Source organism: Rhinopithecus roxellana, chromosome 5 (genome assembly GCF_007565055.1).
Source record: "Rhinopithecus roxellana isolate Shanxi Qingling chromosome 5, ASM756505v1, whole genome shotgun sequence".
Lineage (NCBI taxonomy): Eukaryota > Metazoa > Chordata > Mammalia > Primates > Cercopithecidae > Rhinopithecus > Rhinopithecus roxellana.
Window position 1 is genome coordinate 35,911,354 of NC_044553.1, and position 24,180 is coordinate 35,935,533.

General features: G+C 39.1%; 1 protein-coding gene across 1 annotated transcript in view; it reads right to left on the bottom strand.

Moving 5' to 3' along the window:
* Positions 1-529: 529 nt before the first annotated feature.
* Positions 530-24,180, bottom strand: part of SHC4 (SHC adaptor protein 4) — a 147,510-nt gene continuing 123,859 nt past the window's right edge. The window contains exons 10-12 of the mRNA XM_010357805.2: positions 20,910-21,089; positions 10,244-10,497; positions 530-1,253 (exon numbers count right to left, since the gene is read on the bottom strand). Coding sequence (XP_010356107.2) covers positions 1,098-1,253; positions 10,244-10,497; positions 20,910-21,089 — 590 coding nt within the window. The 3' untranslated portion in view covers positions 530-1,097. The remainder of the gene's footprint in view (positions 1,254-10,243; positions 10,498-20,909; positions 21,090-24,180) is intronic.

Below are 24,180 nucleotides of genomic sequence, written 5' to 3' on the forward strand. Positions count from 1 at the left end.
GAATATAATGAAATCAGAAATGACTGATAGATTTGGCCTCTTCAGTTTGTCACATGCTGTATCTGAACAGTCTGAATAGCAAACACTGAGAAATGCTAGGCCAGAGAATTTGGGGCCCAATCCTTTTTTTTTTTTTTTTTTTTTTTTTGAGACGGAGTCTCGCTCTGTCGCCCAGGCTGGAGTGCAGTGGCCGGATCTCAGCTCACTGCAAGCTCCGCCTCCCAGGTTCACGCCATTCTCCTGCCTCAGCCTCCCGAGTAGCTGGGACTACAGGCGCCCGCCAGGTCGCCCGGCTGGTTTTTTGTATTTTTTTAGTAGAGACGGGGTTTCACCATGTTAGCCAGGATGGTCTTGATCTCCTGACCTCGTGATCCGCCCGTCTCGGCCTCCCAAAGTGCTGGGATTACAGGCTTGAGCCACCGCGCCCGGCCGGGCCCAATCCTTTTAACCAGCAAATGGGACAGTCCAATGAAACAGACAGCCACGTGAGTGGCTTTTGATTTGATTCCACTGACATCCACACAGTTCAAATTCAATGTCATATTTATTTTAACATTGCAGTGAAAAACGCTACTAAACAGACAATGTAATAAAGTCAATAAGGCTCAAGAAAAAATGCTTATTTTTTGTAGCAAGAAAAGCTTTTTTTTTTTTTTTTTTTTGGCAAATGGTTCTGTAGTCATAGAACATGAAGATACTTAGAATTAATCTCCCAATATGAAAATGTCCCCAAATTATCAAGTTGAAAGGCACATACCACTGCCCCAGCAGTTCATTCAAGTTGTCGTTAGCATGTGAAATTTTAGTTGTGCTTTTAGCTTGTTATCAATGCAATATGGCCTTAAAAAGTGACATCCGTGCATACATATAATTTCTTTTAAAATGACCAACCCTCTTCCTCTTTTCTGATTTTCATTACTGAAGATCAATTTTTGTTAGTTCTTCATTTGATAGAGGACCTGATCCATGATGGTCTCGGAAAGATGCACTTCACGGTTTGTGCTCTATTTTATCTACAAACAAAGTTTCAATTATCTTTGTGTCCTAACACAAAATGGGGTTTCTTGAAATATCAGTGTGATGGTGCTTCAATACTGTCATTTGTTGGAATGCAAAAGTGCTGGATTATTATCTTTTCTCACTGGTTGTTTAAGGCTTACTTCACTTCCAGAAGAGATGATTGGCAAACTGTTATCCATATGGTACCTGATAAGGTGGCCGACGTTATCAAATACATGATCCTTGGTCCTCACCTTGAAAAAGAAGTACAAATATATTTAGGTTAAATTATAGTAGTTCTCCTGAAAGATATAAACAATCAGGGGGGAAATGCCAGATATATCCCTAAAGTAGATACTTTGCTGAAGAAAAGGTCCTCTTTTTTTTCTTTTGGAGACAATCTCACTCTGTCGCCCAGGCTGGAGTGTAGTGGCACGATCTCGACTCACTGCAACCTCCGCCTCCTGAGTTCAAGCAATTCTAGTGCCTCAGCCCGAGTAACTGGGACTACAGGCACGGGCCACCATGCCTGGCTAATTTTTTTGTATTTTAGTAGAGGTGGCGTTTCACCATGTTGCCCAGGTCAGTCTCGAACTCCTGAGCTCAAATGCCCACCTTGGCCTCCCAAAGGGCTAGGAGAAAAGGTGCTTTTAAATAGTTGACTCTGTATTCCCTAGTCAACGATTTCCTCATTCCTCATTACCATTGTAAAGCAACCTTTCCAATAGGTTAGGAAAATGGTAGGCACTTGTCACCCAATTCAAATTTGCAATCAGCCTCTTTGCAGTATTATTGCTTGGTATATTCTATGTTACTATCTCTATGACTATTTAACTGGTTTGCATACAAGCATGAATCCCAGGATTTTAATTATCTTTGTTAACCACAGTGCTTCCATATCACCTTGTCTCTGTCGGAAGCAGGCCTTTCTGGAGAAGTCCTACCTCCTGCCTCTCTTTGGAGGCTCAGCATTGCTGTCTTCTCCAAGAAGCCTCCTCAGACCTTTCTAACAGGCATTCATGTCTCCTTCCCACAGACTTCATAGTAGCTGATTCACAGATATTTGTTGCATGGAACTTACTGTCTGCATGCCAAAGAAATTCAATTTTCTTATGGCATGCCTTCTATGGAATTCCCTTCCTAGTACCCTGTGCATAGACAGAAGATGTACATTACTATCCATTGTGGCTCCACCAGTTTGGTGGCCTGGTTATAGATGTGCTCCTGTTTGGAGGGTGGCTAGTAACCATCCAGGAAAGGGAAGGCATGCAACAAGGCAGCACCTTGTTATGTATTTCTGCTAGTTCTCCTACAAAGGATTCCTGGAGTTCTTTCTGTCTAGATGTTGGTTTTTGTCATATTAAAATCATGCATAATTACTGGAATAATTAACACAATTTGAATATGGACTCTGACTTAGATAACAGTATTGTATAAATGTTAAGTTTCCTGATTTTGATCTTTGTACTATGACTGTGGAAGAGAATATCTCTGTTCTTAGGAAATACACATTCAAGGATTTACAGGAAAGGACACAATGGCACCAATTTGCTCTCAAATGGCTCCAAACCTCAGAGAGGTTTTCATCTCATTCCCATCCCATACCAGATGAGCTGACCAATCCTGCCATTCTATGTTCTTAATGCGAAGTTACTCTGCCTTCTTCTTTGTATTTCTTCTGCCTCCATTTTGCCTCAGGCTTTCATTACTTTTTACCTAGAAGCCTCTAATTACTTTCTCTGTCCCTGGTCTTTCCCGTTCTCTTTAATCAATCCTGTATACAAGTGTCAAATTAATCTTTCAAGTACAGAGATTGTAAACAGGCCACTCTGACCAAATGCCCCATATGCTTCAGTCTGCTAGGGACTAGGATGGGGGAGGGGGGTTATGCACAGAGAGTTTGAACTATTTTGAATTAAAAATAGGGAGAGTTCCTATAAAACTCTTGTTTTATGACTTATTTGAAAAAAATAAAATCTGGTCCCACTGGGCCTCTGCTCTGCATGACAGCAATTGATTGGAGCTGAGTGGTGACTGCCCCCTTACACAGGATATGTGCCTTTTTTTACACAGCCCACTGTACCTTATGCTCGCTCTATCCCCTGCCCAGCTTTATTCACTTACCGTACTGGCCTAGCCCTGCAAACACTTGTGTTTGTAACCTCACCCACACAAGATTTTTTCCTTGTGGTAAGAAACATATAACATGAGATCTGTTATATATGTATTTAACAGATATATATATGTATTTATAATATAATTCAATTAGTCAAGGATTCATTTTATTTATTTATTTGTTTACTTACTTATTTATTTATTTTTGAGACGAGTCTTTCTCTGTCGCCAAGGAGGCTGGAGTGCAGTGGCACCATCTTGGCTCACCGTAAGCTCCGCCTCTCCGGTTTATGCCATTCTCCTGCCTCAGCCTCCCGAGTAGCTGGGACTGCAGGCGCCCGCCACCTCGCCCGGCTACTTTTTTTGTATTTTTAGTAGAGACGGGGTTTCACCGTGTTAGCCAGGATGGTCTCAATCTCCAGACCTCGTGATCCTCCCGCCTCGGCCTCCCAAAGTGCTGGGATTACAGGCGTGAGCCACCGTGACTGGCGGATATATATGTTATATAACAGTTAACAAGACTGTACACTTAACAGATTTTTAAGTGTACAGTACAGTCTTGTTAACTATTAAGTACAATGTTATACAGCAGATCTCTGGAACTTTTTCATCTTGCATGCATGACTGAAACTTTTACCCATCAAACAGCAACTACCCATTTCCTTGAGAACATTATAGCATAGGACAGGATTTCCTTCTTTCCTATGGTTGTTCTATGGTGTTCCACTGTATGGATGTACTATATTTTCTTTATCCATTAGTCCTGTGGTGGATCTTTGTTTTCACCTCTTGACTATTGTGAATAATGCTGCAATAAACATGGGAGTGCAAATATCTTTTCAAGATCCTGCTTTCGGTTATTTTGGATAATTACCCAGAAGTGAGGTTGCTAGATCATACGGTAGTTCTATTTTTAATTTTTTGAGAAACCTCCAAACTGTGTTCCATAGAGGCTGTACAATTTTACACACCCACCAATAGTGCACGGGGGCTCCAATTCTTCAAATCCTTGCAAACACCTGTTATCTTCTTCCTCTGTTTTTAAAATAATGGCCATCTTAACAAGTGTGAGGTATTATCTCACTGTGGTTTTGATTTGCATTTTCCTGATGATTAATGATGTTGAGCATCTTTTCATATACCTGTTGGTCATTTTTTGGTCTTTTTGGAGAAATCTCATTCATTCAAGTCCTTTGCCTATGTTTTAATTGGTCGCTTTTTTTTTTTTTGCTATCGAGTTGTAGGCGTTCCTTACATATTTTGGATATTAACTCCTTATCAGATACATTGTTTGCAAATAGTTTCTCTCATTCTGTAGGTTGCCTTTTCACTAAGCTGACTGTTTTCTTTGCTGTGCAGAAGCTTTTTAGTTTAATGTAATGCCACTTCTCCAGTGTCCCTTTTATTGCCGTGGAAATACCACTTTTCCTTCTGCCTCTAGTTTCATTCCACTGATATTTGGCATGATGTCAGCCTCTTAAATTTGTCAAGACTTGTCTTGTTATCTAACATGATCTACTCTGGAGAATGTTTTGTGTGTACTTGAGAAGAATATGTATTCTGTTGCTGTTGGATGGAATGTTCTGTATATGTACGTTAGATCTATAGTGTTGTTCAAGTTCTTTTTTTCCTCATTGATCTGTCTGGTGTTCTATCCATTATGGAAAGTGGGGCGTTTAATCCCCCTACTATTATTATTTTGCTACCTATTTCCCCCTTTAGTTCTGTCAATGTTTGCTTCATATATTTGGGTACACTGATGTGCATATATATTTATAATCAATATATCTTCCTGAAGAATTGATCCTTTTAACATTATATCATGTCCTTCTTGGTCTCTTTTGACATTTTGACTTAAAGTTTATTTTGTTTGATATAAGTATGACCACTCCTGCCCTCTTTTGGTTATCATTTTCATGAAATATCTTTTTCTAAACTTTCACTTTCAACCTACGTGTGTCCTTAAATCAAAGGTGAGTCCTTGCCAGGCATGGTGGCTCACGCCTATAATCCCAACACTTTGGGAGGCCGAAGCAGGTGGGTCACCCGAGGTCAGGAATTTGAGACCAGACTGGCAGACATGGTGAAACCTCGTCTCCATTAAAAATACATAAATTAGCTGGGCATGGTGGCAAACCCCTCTGGTCCCAGCTACTCAGGAGGCTGAGGCAGGAGAATCACTTGAACCCAGGAGGCGGAGGTTGTAGTGAGTTGAGATTGTGCCACTGCACTCCAGCCTCGGCAAAAGAGTGAGACTCCATCTCAAAACAAATAAATAAATAAAATAAAATAAAGTGAGTTTCTTATAGATAGCATGTAGTTGGATCTTGTTTTTTTTAAATCAATTCAGCCACTCTATGCTTTTTGATTAGGGAATTTAATATATTTACATTTAAAGTAGTTAATACTAGAGAAGAATTATTACCATTCTATTAATTGTTTTCTGAATTAAAGCTTTTTTTGGTCCTGTTTTTCCTTTCTTGCTGTCTTCCTTTGTGTTTCATTGATTTTTCATAGTGAATAGGCTTTAATTCCTTTATCATTTTGTTTTGTGTATCTTCTAGAAGTATTTTCTTTGTGGTTACCATGGGGCTCACATAAAATGTAGCTACAACAATCTATTTTAAACTGATAACAACTTAACTTCAATCACATACAAATACTCTACACTGTTATTTCTCCACACACAATTTTATGTTATTGATGTCACCAATTACGTTTTAAAGTTTGCATATTCATTAACATATTTTATAGTTATATGGTTATTGCTGCATAATAACATTTTGGTTAACAACAGACTGCATATACAATGGTGATCCCATAAGATTATAATGAAGCTGAAAAATTCCTGTTGCCTAATGGCAATTGTCCTAAAGAATTGACTAATGAGTTACTGGAAATGAAACAGGAAGGCATAGCTGAAGAGGAGGCAAAAGGAAAGGAAAGTGCAGGCAAAGAAAAAGAAGAAGAATCCCCTCAAAAATTAACAATAAAGAGTTTAGCAGAAGCTTTTTCAGACCTTAACAAGCTTCTTGAAAAGACTAAAAACATGGACCCCCAACACCAAAAGGTTTTCATTAATAGAAAAGAATGCTCATGTTGCATTATCTGCATACGAGCAAATCTATGATGAAAAAAGAAACAAAGCAAGCAAACTGCCATGGTCATATTTCTGAAAATAGTGACACTTTCTCAAGAGACTCAGGCAGGTCCTTTAGGAGACATTCTAGAATAAGGCATTGTTATCATAGGAGATGACAACTCTATGCAAGTTATTGCCCCTTGAAGATTGTGGAATAATATGTGGAGATAGAAGACAGTGATATTGATGATCCTGCCCCTGTCTAGTGCTAGCCTAATGTCTGTGTTTCTGTCTATATTTTTAACAACAACAAAAAAGTTTAAAAGTAAAAAATATAAATAAATTTAAAATAGGAAAAACCATAGATAAGGATATAAAGAAAAAATATTTTTGTACAGCTGTATAACCCATATTTTAAGCTAAGTGTTATTACAAAAAAGTCAAAAGATTAAAATAATTTAAGTGTTTACATGTTTACAAAGTAAAAAAATTACAGTAAACTCAAGTTAATTTATTACTGAAGAAAGAAAATTTTAAAAAATAAATTTAGTGTAGCCTAAGTGTATAGTATTTATAAAGTGTGCAATAGTGTGCAGTAATGTCCTAGGTCTTTACATTCGCTCACCACTCACTCGCTGGCTCACCTGGAGCAATTTCCAGTCCTGCAAGCTTCATTCACAGTAAATGTTCTATATAGGTGTGACATTTCAAATCTTTTATATCCTATTTCACTGCACCTTTTCTATGTTTACATACACAAATATTTACCATTGTGTTACAATTGTCTACAGTATTCAGTACACTAACATGCTGTACAGGTTTGCAACCTACAAGCAATAGGCTATACCATATAGCCTATGTGTTAGTAGGCTATACTATCTAGGTTTGTGTACATATATTCAAAAATGTTTGCACAATGAAAAAACCATCTAGCTATGTATTTCTCATAACACTTCCCCACTGTTAAATGATACACAACTTATTTTTCATACTTTTGTCTTTTAACTTCTATAACCAGAATTAAGTTATTTACACACTGCCATTACAATATTACAGTATTCTGTATTTTTCTATATATTTACCTTTACCAGCAAGCTTTGTACTTTCATATACTTTCATGTTACTGTTTAGTATCCTTTTGTTTCAACTTTAAGGACTTTAGCATTTCTTGTAAGGCAGATCTAGTAGTAACAAACTCCTCATCTTTTGTTTATCTCAGAAAGTCTATATTTCTCCTTTATTTTTAAAGGATGGTTTTGGCCAGACATGGTGGCTCATGCCTATAATCCCAGCACTTTGGGAGGCCAAGGCAGGTGGATAACCTGAGACCTGGAGTTCAAGACCAGCCTGGCCAACATGGCAAAACCCCATCTCTACTCAAAATACAAAAAATTAGCCAGGTGTGGTGGCGGGCACCTGTAATCCCAGCTACTTGGGAGGCTGAGGCAGGAGAATCGCTTGAACCTGGGAGGCAGAGGTTGCAGTGAACCAAGATGGCGCCATTGCACTCCAGCCTGGGTGACAAGAGTGAAACTGGTCTCAAAAGAAGAAAAAAAAAAAAAAAAGAAAGGATAGTTTTGCCAGATAGAGTAGTCTTGGTTGGCAGTCTTTTTTCTTTTAGCATTTTGAATATATTGAACCCACTGATAGTCTTACAGGGGTTAGGATAAATGTGCTGATAGTCTTATGGAGGCTCTCTGGTACATAATGAGTCTCTTGCTGCTTTCAAAATTCTCTGGTTTTGACAATTTGATTGTAATGTGTCATGATGTGAATGTCTTTGGGTTCCTCATAGTTGGAGTCCATTGGTCTTCTTGAATCTGATGTTCATTTTTGTCCCTTACTTGGGAAGATTTCAGACATTATTTCTTTAAATAAGCTTTCTGTCCCCTTTCCCTCTCTCCTTCTTCTCCTTCACTCTCTTCTCCTTTTTGAAATCCAATAACGCATAAATTGATCTGCTTGATGGTGTATCATAAATCCCTTAGGCTTTCTTCACTTTTTAAAATTTTGCTGTTGTTGTTGTTGTTCCTTTTTCTGAAGAATTTCAAACGACTTCTCTTTGAGTTTGCTATTTTTTTTCTTCTGCTTAATCAAGCCTGCTGTTGAACCCCTCTAGTGAGTTTTTCAGTTCAGTTATTGCATTCTTCAGGTCCAAAATTTCTGTCTGCCTCTTTTTTGTATTTTCTTTCCCTCTGTTGATATTCTGACTTTGTTCATGGATGGTATTATTGAGCTCATACAGCATCTTTACCACACTTATTTTGAATTCTTTGTCAGTTAATTCATATGCCTCTGTTTCTTTAGGATCTGTTTCTAGAGATTTATTTTGTTTGTTTGTTTGTTTGTTTGGGCCATGTTTCCCTGATTATTTTTGAGTTTCATAACTCTGTGTTGGGATCTATGCATTTGAAAAACAGCCACCTCTCTTTTTCCTTACAAACTGGCTTCATACAAGGGAAGAATCACACCAACCAGCCCAAATAGAGATTCTGGGGGGTCTCTAAAATCTTCTGTGGGAGGATGTGACTTTTCTGGGCCTGTGTGTTCAATTTTTCAATTACAGAAGTTTGCCAGTTTTTCAGGAACTTGTAATCTCTTGCTCCTTCTGATGTCTGTGGCACTGCAAGTTCTCTGGTTCTATAGCAGCAAGCCACCCCACTCTCTCTGTTCTCCGTGGTCACAGGCATCCAAGGTATGCCAGCTTCCTTTCAGGGCCCCAAGCGGCAGGACAGATAACTGGTTCATCAGGCATCCCTCCAAAAAGCTGGAATTCTGGACATACTTCACTCCCCTCCCTCCCTTCTGAAGGAGAACCTTCAAGTTGTGTACTTTCTGCTATTTCTAGTGAGGAGTGCCAGCTGCAGCAAGCTACCCTGTGCTCTTCTTTGTTCTCAGTGGCTCCTGGCATCCAAAATATGGCAGTACCATGAGCACTCCATGTGAAGTGAGACAGAAAGCAGTCCCTCAGGCAACCCACTGAAAAGCCAGAACATGGCATGCAAGCTCTACTCTTCTCTTTCCCCCATTGCCCCAAGGGAGAGGTCATGAGACATGGAATTCCTTCCTGACACTGAGCTATGCTGATTTGGGGAAGGAGTTGATGCAGATAAAGTGAAATTGTTCTACTTACCTGTTTCAACATGACTGTTTTCAGCTCTATGCTCACCTGAGGTACTACAACTTTTGAAGTGAATTCTGTGGCTCTCATAAAGGTATTTTGGTCGATACAGGTTTGTTAATTCTTTGTTTCTGTTGGGGGAATGAGGGCTGGGACTTCCTATTCTGCCATCTTGCTGATGTCACCACTCACATGGGCTTTGATTGCATCATTTGTCTCAAAACTGCCAATGCCTCCCCACTGCTTGGCAAATTAGGCATTTCTGCCCCATATTGATGGCTCTAACGTGCGTTTCCCAGGATAATTTTCTGTCTACAGGCATCCTTTGCTACTGTCGTTCATCTTCTCTTGGCTTAATACCATTCTACGACTCTGTCTGCACCTATGGTTCCTTCCCTATACTCCAAATGTCCCTCTTTTGAAATCTTGCCTTCTTTCAAGGTTTGCTTTACATGATGGACCCTATAAGGAGCCTTCTCAGTTTGCGTCAACCAGAATGACCTCTCTGTTCTGAGAAACACCATAATGCTTTGGTTGAACCATTCTTATCTCATTCAGCTTTACATTATAATTATTTGTTTCTTTTATGAAATTATCAGCACTCTGAGAGCAAGGACTATGTATGTGATACTGAACAACAGTCAGTTGCAAATTCCTTTACTTCGATATAGCAGGTATTCATTTAACTAATTGAATTGAACTGAAAAGGGCAGAAAGAGTCTGTCCTCTGCTTGATACTCCAGGGTGGCCTCCTACTCTAACTCCTCTACTACCCTCTAGTTAGCATGTCCTGCTCCAACTAGAAGGTTCCAGAAAAAGCAAACACTTAGCCTTGAGCACTATTCAATACCAGGTTTTGGAAATGATTCAGGTTATGCTTAATAGAACAACATCCTGTGAAACCTCTAACGAGAAGTCAATGATACCTTGCCTTCAGGATCCACCAGAAGAAGATGTTTTGCTTGGCCTCCCTGTAGTCCACTCAGCACATATTGGCCAGGGGATGTTGCACTCTCTCGAACCAAAAAGTCCCCATCCTTTACCAAGAGGCTCTCTGCCGCCTTCCTGCTCAGCTTGCCATGATAGCATTCTTCACTCCACAGCTGCTGCTTAATGTGTGGCAAAGAATGTGAGCTGGCAGGCTGGGCCGTGGCACCTGGCTGAACAGTTTCTGGTGCTTCTGAAGTCAGAACACAAAGAGAGACATCATCGAGTTACTTCTTCATCCATCCATTCATTCATTTATTCACTCAGCAAATGTAACCTGAGGTCCTACTGTGTGCCAGGCATTGGTTAAATAATACTGCTTGGGAAGAAATGAGATTTTTGTTTTCAGAACTCCCAACAGGCTATAATTTAATGGTAGATCCAAACATTGCCTTTGGCTTCTGTTACCAGGGAACCCTCGCCCAGGTGCAGGAGTTTTTCTTTCAGATGGGAAATGGAACAGACCCACGAGAACTGCTTTTATAACTGCAGAGAGAGGCTCTTTATGTCCCAGGGGTTGCATGTTAAAGAGAAAAAGGCTTATGCTGTACTTGGATTACAAATAATTGCTACAATGTTTCCAAACGCTTTGAAAATAGCTATAATAACTTTAGGCCATCTCCACTTTTTAGCATTTAGCTCTTGTCCCCCCTTTTTAAAACCAAATTATTAATGTGTATCTAGTCATTCTTCTGACCCAAAACTTCAAAACTTTGCTAAACCTCACAGCATTCCTACTGCAGGACCACTTTGTTGTTTGTGTCATTCACCTGCCTGGACAAAAAGAGCTGATGAGGTAAAAGAAGACAAATCATCAGGGAGGAATAGCCCAAGGCAGCTCCCCAAGGCGCTGCCTACTAAGTGTTGTCCAGAGTTGAGAGCACCGGGGATGGGAAGGGACCTCCAATTAGCAGTTTATAGTACTATCTACACTCATAATAGTGGTAATAGTTACTGCATAGTTCTCATTTATCAAGTATGATAGAAACTGCTAAATGCTTTACATACATTATGTTGTTTAACTCTCAAAATTAGACAGGCAAGGAAATGAATCTTTAGAAAGGGTGGCCAGACAGGATGGCTCATGCCTGTTATCCCAGCACTTTGGGAGGCCGAGGTAGGTGGATTACCTGAGCTCAGGAGTTAGCGACCAGCCTGGGAAACATGGTGAAACCTGGTCTCTACAAAAAATACAAAAAAAAAAAAAAAAAAAAAAAGCCAGGCATAGTGGCACATGCCACGAGGCACATGGCACATGCCACGAGGCAAGAGAATCGCTTGAACCAGGGAGGCAGAGGTTGCAATGAGCCAAGATCGCACCACTGCACTCCATCCTGGGGGACAGTGAGACCGTGCCTCAAACAAACAAAAAGGAAGGTTCAGGGACTTAAATTTACACTGCTAATAGTTGTAGATCTGAAATTCGAAACAAGGTCATCTGACTCCAAAGCCTAGATTCTTAATTACTAAACTCTAAGGCCCTTGCCTTGGATGTGAAAATCTTTCTTTTAGTAGAATCTAGCCACTCTACTTCAGTAGTATGCACAAAGATCCCTAGCAGGTACCTAGGCTATCCTATTTGGGTTAGCCTTCAGCATCTCCAAAAGTAATAACATAAAATCCTTATGTCTGAAACCAGGTTCTTATGTCTGAAACTTGTGTGTTTAATAAGGCAAATTTACCAGGAAAATAACCATAGAAACTACACTTTGTTTTTGTTTTTGGTTTTTTAAAACACAAAGGGTCTTTTAAATAGAAACCAGTCTTTACCTTTATAAACTCAAAGAAGTGTTTATGTGTCCTTAGGTAAGGGTCTTGCAGATGAGAAATTCTCTTGACTATGAGTTTGTATGACTACAATTTACACATGATCATCCCATGAAGTCACTGGTGTAGGCAACCAGTGTCCTGTAGTCGTAATTCAATTCTATTAATAAGTTACAGTTTTGTCCCTACTTGAGGGCTTCTTTCTGCACACAGTTATAATGCAGTATTCACAAACAGATCTTTTAAAAAGTATCATTAATCTAAATCTAATGGCTGGAAACATTCTCTTCTAAAATCAAATCTTTCTATTGTTGCCAGAAATAGCCTGACAAAATGTATGCAGATTTGATGAATAATACTTGTAACTGGCCTTAGTGCTGCCTGCTTTCAGGCACAATGGATAACTTCTAATGAGTCGCTATGTGTGTGTTTGTGTGAGTGAAAAAGCGTGTGAGTGTGGGAGGAATGCATGCACGCATTGTGTGTGGGTATACACATCTTAATGCGTGATGGCTTTTGGTTTATTCTGAGATTATGGTGAACAGCTTTTGGACAAAGACAAAACAATAGAAAAACAGACATTATATCATCTTGAAAAGAGGCAGCGGATCATGGGCCAACCAGAGGAAATGGACAATGTTTTCCTAACAGTTTCCCAAATTAGCAGAAGGACAAGGTACTCCACTGGGAGATTTCAATCATCCAAACATTTGCAGAAAACCTGATCCTGCCAGAATAGATGACAATTTGTTTATTTTGTTTAATTTTAAAAGTTACACATACTAGCTTTTTAAAATCTAGCAAAGAGAAAAACAAATAAAATTAATTACCTATGGTCTCATCACTAAATAAAACTGCTCTTAACACTGTGGTACATTATCCATTATCTTGCTCCTTTTCTAATGCATAAGTTGACATTGACAATAATACTTATAATCTAAATATGGCTATTTATATATAATTTATGTATAATGTTTAATAAATTGTTGAATTGATATAATCTTATTTTCTCAGAAGAAGTAGTGAAGGTTAAGGAAGTAATAGGGAAGGCCAATCTAGATTTAATTGAAACCATAAAAAAGTGATAGGAATTACGGAAGAAAGTAAATCATATCATCTTGGAGTTCCTATTGGCACTTAAAGACATATTGTTCACAATCAGACCTTAAAGAAAGCACAGTATAGATATGGCTATCCACATCCAAATGGATCTAACGGGCAAAACCTCTAAAAGGGAAAATACAGTTTAAGGAAGAGAAAAAATCTAACATGCAAAATCTGGATTAAATAATTGAAAGTAATCTCAATGAGAAAGAAAGGATGAGACATTTAAAGAAACCAATATGAACTGTAAAGATGGCACACTGATGAATCCCATTTTTAAAAAGCACCTGTAAAACAATTTTTGTAGTATTAATTATTATTTTAGCAAAGCACTGGAAAAATTGGTATGTCCTTCAATAAGGTACTGATTACATAAATCATGATGCACTCATACAATACTATAGAGCAATTTAAAATAGTGAAGATCGTGTGCTTATAGAGACAAATTTCTAAAACAGAGAGTAAAATAAGGAGGTATACAAGGGGATTATTATAACTGAGAGCTGAAACAAGAAAGTGGAACGTTGTCTTGTTTGACATCAGCTGAGAATGTGCACATTGGGTGACTGAAAATTTTTGTTGCTCCGTGCATGGCCACACATGACACAAAAGGACCATGAGTATTGATTTTGGAGTTACAACTAAATTTTAGCAAGTAAGCTAATTCTTGAATATGGAATCTGTGAATAATGATAATTGACTATACTGTTTATTAGTATGGATTATTGGGTATATGAAAACTCTAAAATAAAAATGTATTTGCATTGAGAGGAAAAATATGTTCATTTACACAAAGTATCTGAAAATTTGGTAGAAAAAGATGTTAACAAGAAATGTTAAGCATAAATGAGAGAGAGGTTCAGATAGTACCCAGAGAAAAATTATTTGTAATGTAAAGAAAGAATTAAATGTCTGTTAGACACGTTACTAAGGCATAGCAATTAGTATATAGTAATTAAGATGCTGGTTGAGAAAAGGCAAGGGGCCTAATAGAAAAAACGTAATAAAGATCCCAGAAACAAATTCACATATATACGAAGAGCTTGACATAATAGAAAGTAGCATCAGGGAAAAGAGGAGACCACTCAATCAATAGTGTTTGGAAAATTGACAAACATAGATAAAATTAAGTTAGATTTCCAACCTCACATAATCTATAAAGGTCAAGGGGAATAAATATTTTATTATGAAAATAAAATGATGAAGCCAATATTTAAAAAAATTGTTGTTGGATAAAAAAACAAAAATTTAATCCAAAGCAAGTAGAATGAAAACATAATAAAGATAAAATGGAAATCAATGAAATAGAAAACAAAAAACAACAGAGAAAATTAAACCCAAACCTGGGCACACTGGAAAGATCAATAAAATTAATAAACCTAAAACAGGACTGATCAAGTAAAAAGGAGAAAATTACCGATAACAGGAAAGACAGAAGGGATATCACTATGGATGTTTTGGGCAATAAAAAGACAATAGGGAAATATTGTGGAAAGCTTCATACAGAACTGCCTCTAAGCTAATAAAATGGAATGCTGCTAAGTTTTCAAGGAAACTACATTGCCAAATAAATCACAATCCCTTCTTGTCCATGGCTTCTGGCCCCTGAAGCAAACTCTAATCTCTCATGACCACAGTGGGAAATAGGCTGTAAAAGTGGCAAAGCCCCCAAGAAAGGCACATTCTCCAATATCTACTTTAAGTGTGCACATGGAGAATAATGGCAGGAACAACCCAGATGGCACAGTCTGGGTCCACAGATGACAGTGGACACCAAAAGTCCTTTCATAAAGCCGAAGCAGGATCCAAGCAAATTGCTTTCTCCACTTCCAGCTCAGGTAGTCTTCAGAACTCCAGCCTGGCCAGATTTGGTCATCGCTGTGGACCAGTGACTGCTGTCCCATGCTGTTGCATTCCTCCCTTTTGTGGATGTGAGTTTCTACTGCAATTATCTTATTCCTATTCCCCCGTTAATTTGGGGTATGGAGGGTGGCAGACAACTTGGCAGATAATAAGGATCTTCATCTAATCTTAGATGCTGTAAGTGTATAAGTACTTGCAATGTCTTCCTTGGGGAGAGGGCAAATATGTTTTATGTGAAAAGAAAAGCTCACGAATATTTGAGTGGCAGATAGGTGTACTGTGGCAGAGATAGTTAGTCATCTACCAGTATCTATCCTCCCTTTCATTACATCACAGAACTCCTAAGTTTAGCTGGGCACCCAGCTAGAGTAATTTTTCTAGCCTTCCTTGCAGCTAGGTGTGGCCACATGTCTATGGTCCACCAATGGCAGGTAAAAAGAAATGATGTCTGCCTCTTCTGGGTCATGTCCTTTAAAGAAATATACATGTGCTCCTCTTGCTTTTCTCCTTTTCCACTAGCTGCATGCAAATGTGATGATGAGCCACTTTGGACCAGAGATGGAAGCCAGATGTTGAGAATGACAAAGCTACCCTACCAATCCCGTGGCACCAATCTTTGAGCTTTTAGGTAAAATAAATAAATGTCAGCCCTTTTTACACTACAGCATTTGGTGGGGGCGGGGGCGGGCAGTATTTGTTATGGCAACTGAGACAGAAACTAACAATAAATCAAAATAAAAATTAGTACCGGAACTCATGGTATCTTTGTGCCATGTTTGGTGAGAATAAAGACTTTGTCAGAACCTTTTTCCTGTTCGTAGTGTGACAGGATGAACTGAGGAGCCCTGTGAGCCTGCCTGAGAGATATTTAGTAACTCTGGATGTGTTTTTGTTTGGTTTGGTTATACTGAATTATCAAAAGCTTTTTTTTCTGGCTAAAGGAGGCTAAATATGCCTAAAGAAGCTAAAGAGGATTTTTGAGGGAGGAAGGAAGAAAACAGAAGGATCCATTATGGGGGAAGGTTAAAGGTGAAGTTAAGACATTTTATTAAAAAGTATGTATAAAGCTATCCCCACTCCATCTCTTCATTACTAGACAGACGCTTTAACCAGGTAAGCCATGAAGCCTCACCCCATCTCTTTATTAAATGTTCTTAAATCAACATAATTTAAGGTTTTGGAGTGGATTTGTTTTGGAGGGAGCAATGTTGAATTTAATCTCAGGAGGATTGTCCCTGTTTGCAGATGACATGATTGTGTATTTAGAAAACCCCATCGTCTCAGCCCAAAGTCTCCTTAAGCTGATAAGCAACTTCAGCAAAGTCTCAGGATACAAAATTAATGTGCAAAAATCACAAGCATTCTTATACACCAGTAACAGACAAGCAGAGAGCCAAATCAGGAATGAACTTCCATTCACAACTGCTTCAAAGAGAATAAAATACCTAGGAATCCAACTTACAAGGGATGTAAAGGACCTCTTCAAGGAGAACTACAAACCACTGCTCAGTGAAATCAAAGAGGACACAAACAAATGGAAGAACATACCATGCTCATGGATAGGAAGAATCAATATCGTGAAAATGGCCATACTGCCCAAGGTTATTTATAGATTCAATGCCATCCCCATCAAACTACCAATGAGTTTCTTCACAGAATTGGAAAAAACGGCTTTAAAGTTCATATGGAACCAAAAAAGAGCCCGCATTGCCAAGACAATCCTAAGTCAAAAGGACAAAGCTGGAGGCGTCACGCTACCTGACTTCAAACTATACTACAAGGCTACAGTAACCAAAACAGCATGGTACTGGTACCAAAACAGAGCTATAGACCAATGGAACAGAACAGAGTCCTCAGAAATAATACCACACATCTACAGCCATCTGATCTTTGACAAACCTGAGAGAAACAAGAAATGGGGAAAGGATTCCCTATTTAATAAATGGTGCTGGGAAAATTGGCTAGCCATAAGTAGAAAGCTGAAACTGGATCCTTTCCTTACTCCTTATACGAAGATTAATTCAAGATGGATTAGAGACTTAAATGTTAGACCTAATACCATAAAAACCCTAGAAGAAAATCTAGGTAGTACCATTCAGGACATAGGCATGGGCAAGGACTTCATGTCTAAAACACCAAAAGCAACGGCAGCAAAAGCAAAAATTGACAAATGGGATCTAATTAAACTAAAGAGCTTCTGCACAGCAAAAGAAACTACCATCAGAGTGAACAGGCAACCTACAGAATGGGAGACAATTTTTGCAATCTACTCAGCTGACAAAGGGCTAATATCCAGATTCTACAAAGAACTCAAACAAATATACAAGAAAAAAACAAACAACCCCATCAAAAAGTGGGCAAAGGATATGAACAGACATTTCTCAAAAGAAGACATTCATACAGCCAACAGACACATGAAAAAATGCTCATCATCACTCGCCATCAGAGAAATGCAAATCAAAACCACAATGAGATACCATCTCACACCAGTTAGAATGGCAATCATTAAAAAATCAGGAAACAACAGTTGTTGGAGAGGATGTGGAGAAATAGGAACACTTTTACTCTGTTGGTGGGATTGTAAACTAGTTCAACCATTATGGAAAACAGTATGGCAATTCCTCAAGGATCTAGAACTAGATGTACCATATGATCCAGCCATCCCACTACTGGGTATATACCCAAAGGATTATAAATTATTCTACTACAAAGACACATGCACACGTATGTTTATTGTGGCACTATTCACAATAGCAAAGACTTGGAATCAACCCAAATGTCCATCTGTGACAGACTGGATTAAGAAAATGTGGCACATATACACCATGGAATACTATGCAGCCATAAAAAAGGATGAGTTTGCGTCCTTTGTAGGGACATGGATGCAGCTGGAAACCATCATTCTTAGCAAACTATCACAAGAACAGAAAACCAAACACCGCATGTTCTCACTCATAGGTGGGAACTGAACAATGAGATCACTTGGACTCGGGAAGGGGAACATCACACACTGGGGCCTATCATGGGGAGGGGGGAGGAGGGAGGGATGGCATTGGGGAGTTATACATGATATAAATGATGAATTGATGGGTGCTGATGAGTTGATGGGTGCAGCACACCAACATGGCACAAGTATACATATGTAACAAACCTGCACGTTATGCACATGTACCCTAGAACTTAAAGTATAATAAAAAAAAAAAAAAATTGAAAAAAAAATTGAAAAAAAAAAAAAAAATCTCAGGAGGGCAGCAAGGAGCCCAAGAGGGCTATGGTATATTAAATCCTAATAGGAAATAAAGAGTAAGATCGTACCAAAGGCCTAAATTATTAAATATGTTGCCACCAAAGCAGGGAAAGGGAGAAAGGTGGGGAAAAAAAGTCAGAGAAAATACATTTTGACATTACAATTTTGGACAAGGCAGACTTTATTTATTTTCAGTGAACGACAGGAATTTTGTTATGTATTAATTTTGCCATTTCATATTATTGAATGACCTATGACAAAAGGCAAAGTTCCTTTGCTTGGATTATGAATAATTTTAACTTTGGAGACTAAATTAAAAAAGAACTGGAGTTGTGAATCAGAGAAAATTCCAAATCACGTAATTTGGGCTACCCACTAAATAAGTTCTCTGATAATATGTGTGGCTCTGAAAAGTCCATGAAATGAAAAGTATCAAGAATATACTCTTATAAAATCTAAGGTCCAGAAAGGGTTTTTTTCCAAAAAGTTGTAACAAACATTACCTATCCACACAGGACATTGCCCATTGCACAGATGAGTAAGCTTAACAGCAAAAATCTAAATTTGTTTCACATCTCATCACCCGCCACATAAGATGTCTTCTGTGGTAGCCACAGAGATGCACTACCCAGATCTCCCTTCAAGGAAGCACCATTGCCCCAGGTGTCAGCAGTCAGCCCTTCTGGCTCTGCCTCAGCTGCCAGGGTTTGACCTTCCTGGTGTGGCCCACATCCCAAGACTGAGATAAATGGGGCTATATAGGGTCAGCCATTTGGGGCCAATGTAGGACAACTCTGACAGACCACATGGGCTTTTTGGTGTTGGCCGAGGCTTTGTCAGGCCTGCGTTGTAGTCCCATCTCCCACTCCAGCCAACCCTACTTCCTCTCCGTTGCTTCCTGATATTGATCATGTTACAGACCCTGCCTGCCAAGCTTCATCTTAGCATCTGCTTCCAGAGAATCCAGCTTGGTTGGATAGGGTGTCAGGAGTGATCTTAGACAGTCAGCATAAAGAGGGACCACTTGTCACCTGGCTGACAATGAGGACCCTGGTTCTTCATCTAGACAGTTAAGACGGTCTGCTGAGGTCCAGGCTCAACAAAATCTTTTCAATTTTGTCTTGCATTGCAGCCACACTAGCTGGAAAGCTGTCTTTGGAAGTTCTGGAGAAATCTCCCGGACTATTGAAAGGATCTTCTCAGTGACTGGTTCTCCATCATTGGAGCAAACCAGATTTGACAGCATGCCAATCTCTGAACACAACAAGCTTCAATATTTTATGAAAAGCATTTTTGTTTGTTTATTTTTCCATTGATTATAGACTTTTGGCTTGTTTTATTTTTACTTATGTTCCTGTTTATGCATTTACCCTGATAGTAATTTGACAGGAAAGATGTTTGTCTTATTGTGTTTTACCCACAGTACATGGGTGAAGAAAGGAGCCACCTTATTTTAGTGCTTTATAGATGACTTATTAAGGGGTTTTGAAATGAATAAAATTAATGCTATCCCTAACAGAAACAGTAGCCACTGTAACTCATGCAAATAAACAAATTCAAAATTATCTCCTGGCCTTGACAGCCCTTCTTTCAGCAAAAGTACACAGCAGAAATCAAAAGTTGGAAGTAAATTTAAAGTATTTGAAAGGATTATTCAAAAATCAACATTTCCAAACCTTGAAACCCTAAACAACTCCACAAAGCTCTAATCAATATTAACTGTGGTGAAGGATGGAGGTAAAGAAAGATAACTCAATACCTGAAAATGAGACCAAGAAAACAGCCTCCTTGAAATGCGAGATAGTACAATTAGTTAAACAGTAACCCTCAAAAAGATAAATTCAAGGCTGGGCATGGTGGTGCCTGTAATTCCAATGATTTGAGAGGCTGAGGCAGGCAGATGGCTTGGGCCCAGGAGTTTGAGACCAGCCTGGGCAAACATGATGATACCCTGTCTTTACAAAAAATACAAAAATTAGCTGGGCATGGTGTTGTGTGCCTATAGTCCCAGCTGCTCCAGAGGCTGAGATGAGAGGATCGCTTGAGCTCAGGAGGCAGAGGTTGCAGTGACCTGTGATCATGCCATTGTACCCCAGCCTGGGTGACAGAGTCAGACCCTGCCTCAAAAACAAACAAACAAACAAAAACAAAACAAAACACAAAGAAGATAAATTCAAATTCTAATCCCTGGTACCTGTGAACATGACCTAATTTGGCAAAAGGGTCTTTACAGATGTAATTAAATTAACAATCTTGAGATGAGATGAGTCTCATCTCATCCAATCATTTCATCTCCTCCTAAATCTAGTGACTGTTGTCCTGTAACAGGAAGAAGAGGGAGATGAAGAAATAGAGACACAGGGGCAGTCAATATGAAGACAGTTGCAAAGATTAGAGTGATGTGTCTACAAGCCAAGGAACATCACGAATTGCCAGTAGCCACCAAAAGCTAGGAGAGATGCATAAAATGAATTCTCCTCCAGAGGTCCCGGAAGGAACCAACTCTGCTGACACTTTGATTATGGACTTCCGGCCTCCAGAACTGTGAAAGAATAAATTTCTGTTTGTGGTAATTTGTTACAACAGCCCTAAGAAATGAATACAGACAGTGAGTAGCTACTTACTTCCGCAGTGCCACGGGCTCCCCAGTGGTTGGGCTGAGCTTTGATTTCCAGCAGAGCCAAGTGTACTTTGAAGAGCCTGTGTATTAATGTAGCAGGGGTCATCGAAGAGATCCACTCGGCACGTGTGCTTCAATAATGAGGTATCTCGCTGGGACTGCACCCCTCTTGGATGGACATTACCTGTAGTGATTAGTAGTGATCAATACATTATGTTTTTTGCTTTGTAAATAGTAAATAGAATCATGTTTGAGTCTAGAATTGATAGAAACCTAAAGGCCATGACCCACCCTATACAATGATTGAACATTTAACTTTTAGGTTTGACCTGGAAAATCAAAAGAAGTACCAGTCTCTGGGGGAAAGCCACCCTCTCACTGGGCTTCTTTCCCCTCTCGGGCCCAGCCCACAGCTGACCAATTGTGTCAACAGCAGACAAGACAAGCAAGAAGATCCAAAGAGGACTGACCGGCCATGGAAGAAAGAGGGCTGATAGTCTCAGCAAACAGCACAAACCCACACTCAACACTGCTCAGAGGGGTTGCCCAGGAATCAGGAAAACACACATGTCATATTGAACTTGAATATCTATAATTAAACTCCTTTTCAAAGCTGATTAATTTTAAATCCTTATTTCCTGTGAACTAAATTAATTTATAAATAAGAAATGAATGAATGAATACAATAAAATTCTTAAGAGTAGGAAGTCTGGCTTCTCTCTATGCTCAAAGTTTGCTCTTGCCAACCTCAGCCTTGCACCAATTGCTGATGTTTAATTCTGTTATTCAATGAAAAGAACTCAAGCCTCAGGTTATCTCCTCCTCCTCTATTAATCTGTCCTCTACCCTTCCATTCTATTCTACACATTGTAGCCCAAATAATCTTCTGAAAACTGCAAATCCGGTCATATTTCTCAGAAGTTTCATGTATCTCTTCAATTGCTTCCCATGCTCTTTAACAAGCTGTAGGCCCTGCTGTGTCTACCCAGCTACCCTTCTTCCTCTCTTCTCCCCAGCCTCTGTCTGGGATCACACTGGCTTTCCTGCAGTATGATCTCACATTGAAAGGCTGTCACCTCTAATTAACATGTTCTTCCCTCCTTTTCTCCATCACCATCATTCTTCAGATGTTAACTTAAACATCACTTTCTTTAGGAAGGCCTTCCCTGACCTTCCAGACCAGACTAGATCTCTGCTTTCCTAGCAGTTTTCACTAGACCTCTGATATGGTTTGGCTGTGTCCCCACCCAAATCTCACCTTGAATTGTAATAATCTTCATGTGTCAAGGGCAGGGTCAGGTGGAGATAACTGAATCATGGGGGCAGTTTTACCTATACTGTTCTCCTCGTACTGAATGAGTCTCAGATCTGATGGTTTTACAAATGGGAGTTCTCCTGCACAAGATCTTTTGCATGCTGCCATGTAAGATGTGCCTTTGCTTCTCCTTTGCCTTCTGCCATGATTATGAGGCCTCTGCAGCCATGTGGAACTGTGAGTCCATTAAACCTCTTTCCTTTATAAATTACCCAGTCTTGGGTATGTCTTTATTAGCAGCATAAAACCAGATGAATACAACCTCCAAAGTCCATATCACATGAGTAATTCATTCTATTATTTATGTTCTATTCTATTATTTAGTTAAACAGAATATGTGCTACCCATATAGCTAGCCAGCTGTGCTCAGGGTCATCATGAGGCTGCACCTGAACTAGTGACATTCCTTTGCCATAATGAAAGACAACATTAGTCCTTCTATTGCTTTAGTCATTAAACCTTTTCAGTGTGGTCCAAGGACCAACCACATATTGAATTTCACATCAGGGTGAATAATGCTATGATACTTGTAACTCATAGTATGGAAACTAAGAATACAGCAAGCAGGAGAAGCCCAGTCAGAAGTCTGCAGTCTTACCACCTGCTTCTCCTTTACTTCTTGTCTGTCAGCTGTGACAAGTCATCTTGAAATGTGCCATGCTCTGTATGTGGGGTATCCTAAAACAGGAGTGAGGTTTCTACAGAGGGAGGAGTTGACAGGGTGCCTCATTTGTTTTGTACATTTTGCCACATATAAGACAGTTTCCATTTGCTTAAGTGGATTTATAAGTTATATTATCTAGTTTAAACTAAACTTGCTTTTACAAATGGAAAGTGGCTAAAAAATTACTGCAAAGAAATGAAGGATTAAGGATAATTCTTTTAGTACAAGCTCCTCCTTAGCTGCATTACGAGCTTATAAACAAGAATGATCTAATCAGATCAGAGCTTTGGCCCCTCAAATGTTCAAATTATCAGGAATTAAATCTATTTTCTTTTTCAATAAATGCTCTAACTGCATACTAGACCTTGAGATATTATCTAATGATAGCATCCAGCTGTTGTAATTAGCAAGTCTTTGTAAAAAATGTTTATGTATCATCTACTCTAACTTTAAATTTTCCTATATTTGTGTGTTTTATGATATATGCATATTAATATATTAGCACATGTGTATACAACTTATACATTATTAAATAACCATTTATGTAGGAATGCCTGCTCATAAAAATTTACTGAGAGTGAAATAAAATCAAAAGTGCTTGAAAGTGGCTAAGTCAGTTTTCTTTTTTTTTTTAAGTTAACATCTCACCCTGTCACCCAGGCTTCAGTATTTGGTGCAATCACAGCTTACTGCAGCCTCGAACTCCTAGGTTAAAGTGATCCTCCCGCCTCAGCCTCCAGAGTCATTGCGATTACAGGTGTGAGCTACTGGGCCTGGCTAGAGGTCAGCTTTTAAATTCATATGGACCTGAGTTCAAATCCCTGTGGTATCTCTTACTATCTGAGTGGTCTGGGATGAGTTAATTAACCTCTCTAAGACTCAGCTTTCATATCTGTAAAATGTGGGTGCCTGGCTTAAAATACTGTTGTGAGAACTAAGTGAAATAATGTTGGTGAGACACTGCGCATAGTGCCTGCCTTATAGCAGGTATTAGATAAATAGTTCCCACTGATGCTCAGTTATTACTTAGTCATTGACGCTGGGCCTCCATACATGATGCTTATCTCTTACTGCAATATCCTCCCCCTCCTTTTCTTTATCTAATTCTTATTTGTCCTTTAAGATTCTGCTCTGAAACCATCTTTTTTCAGGACGCCTTCCCCTGAATCCATGGTGCCGCTTCATGACATACTGCAAGAATCTGTTTACTTCTGTCTTCCCCTTGAGACTGCAAATTCCTCGTGTCCTTGAGGAAAGACTAGAATCCATCTAGTCTGTGTATCTTCTGCACCTTCA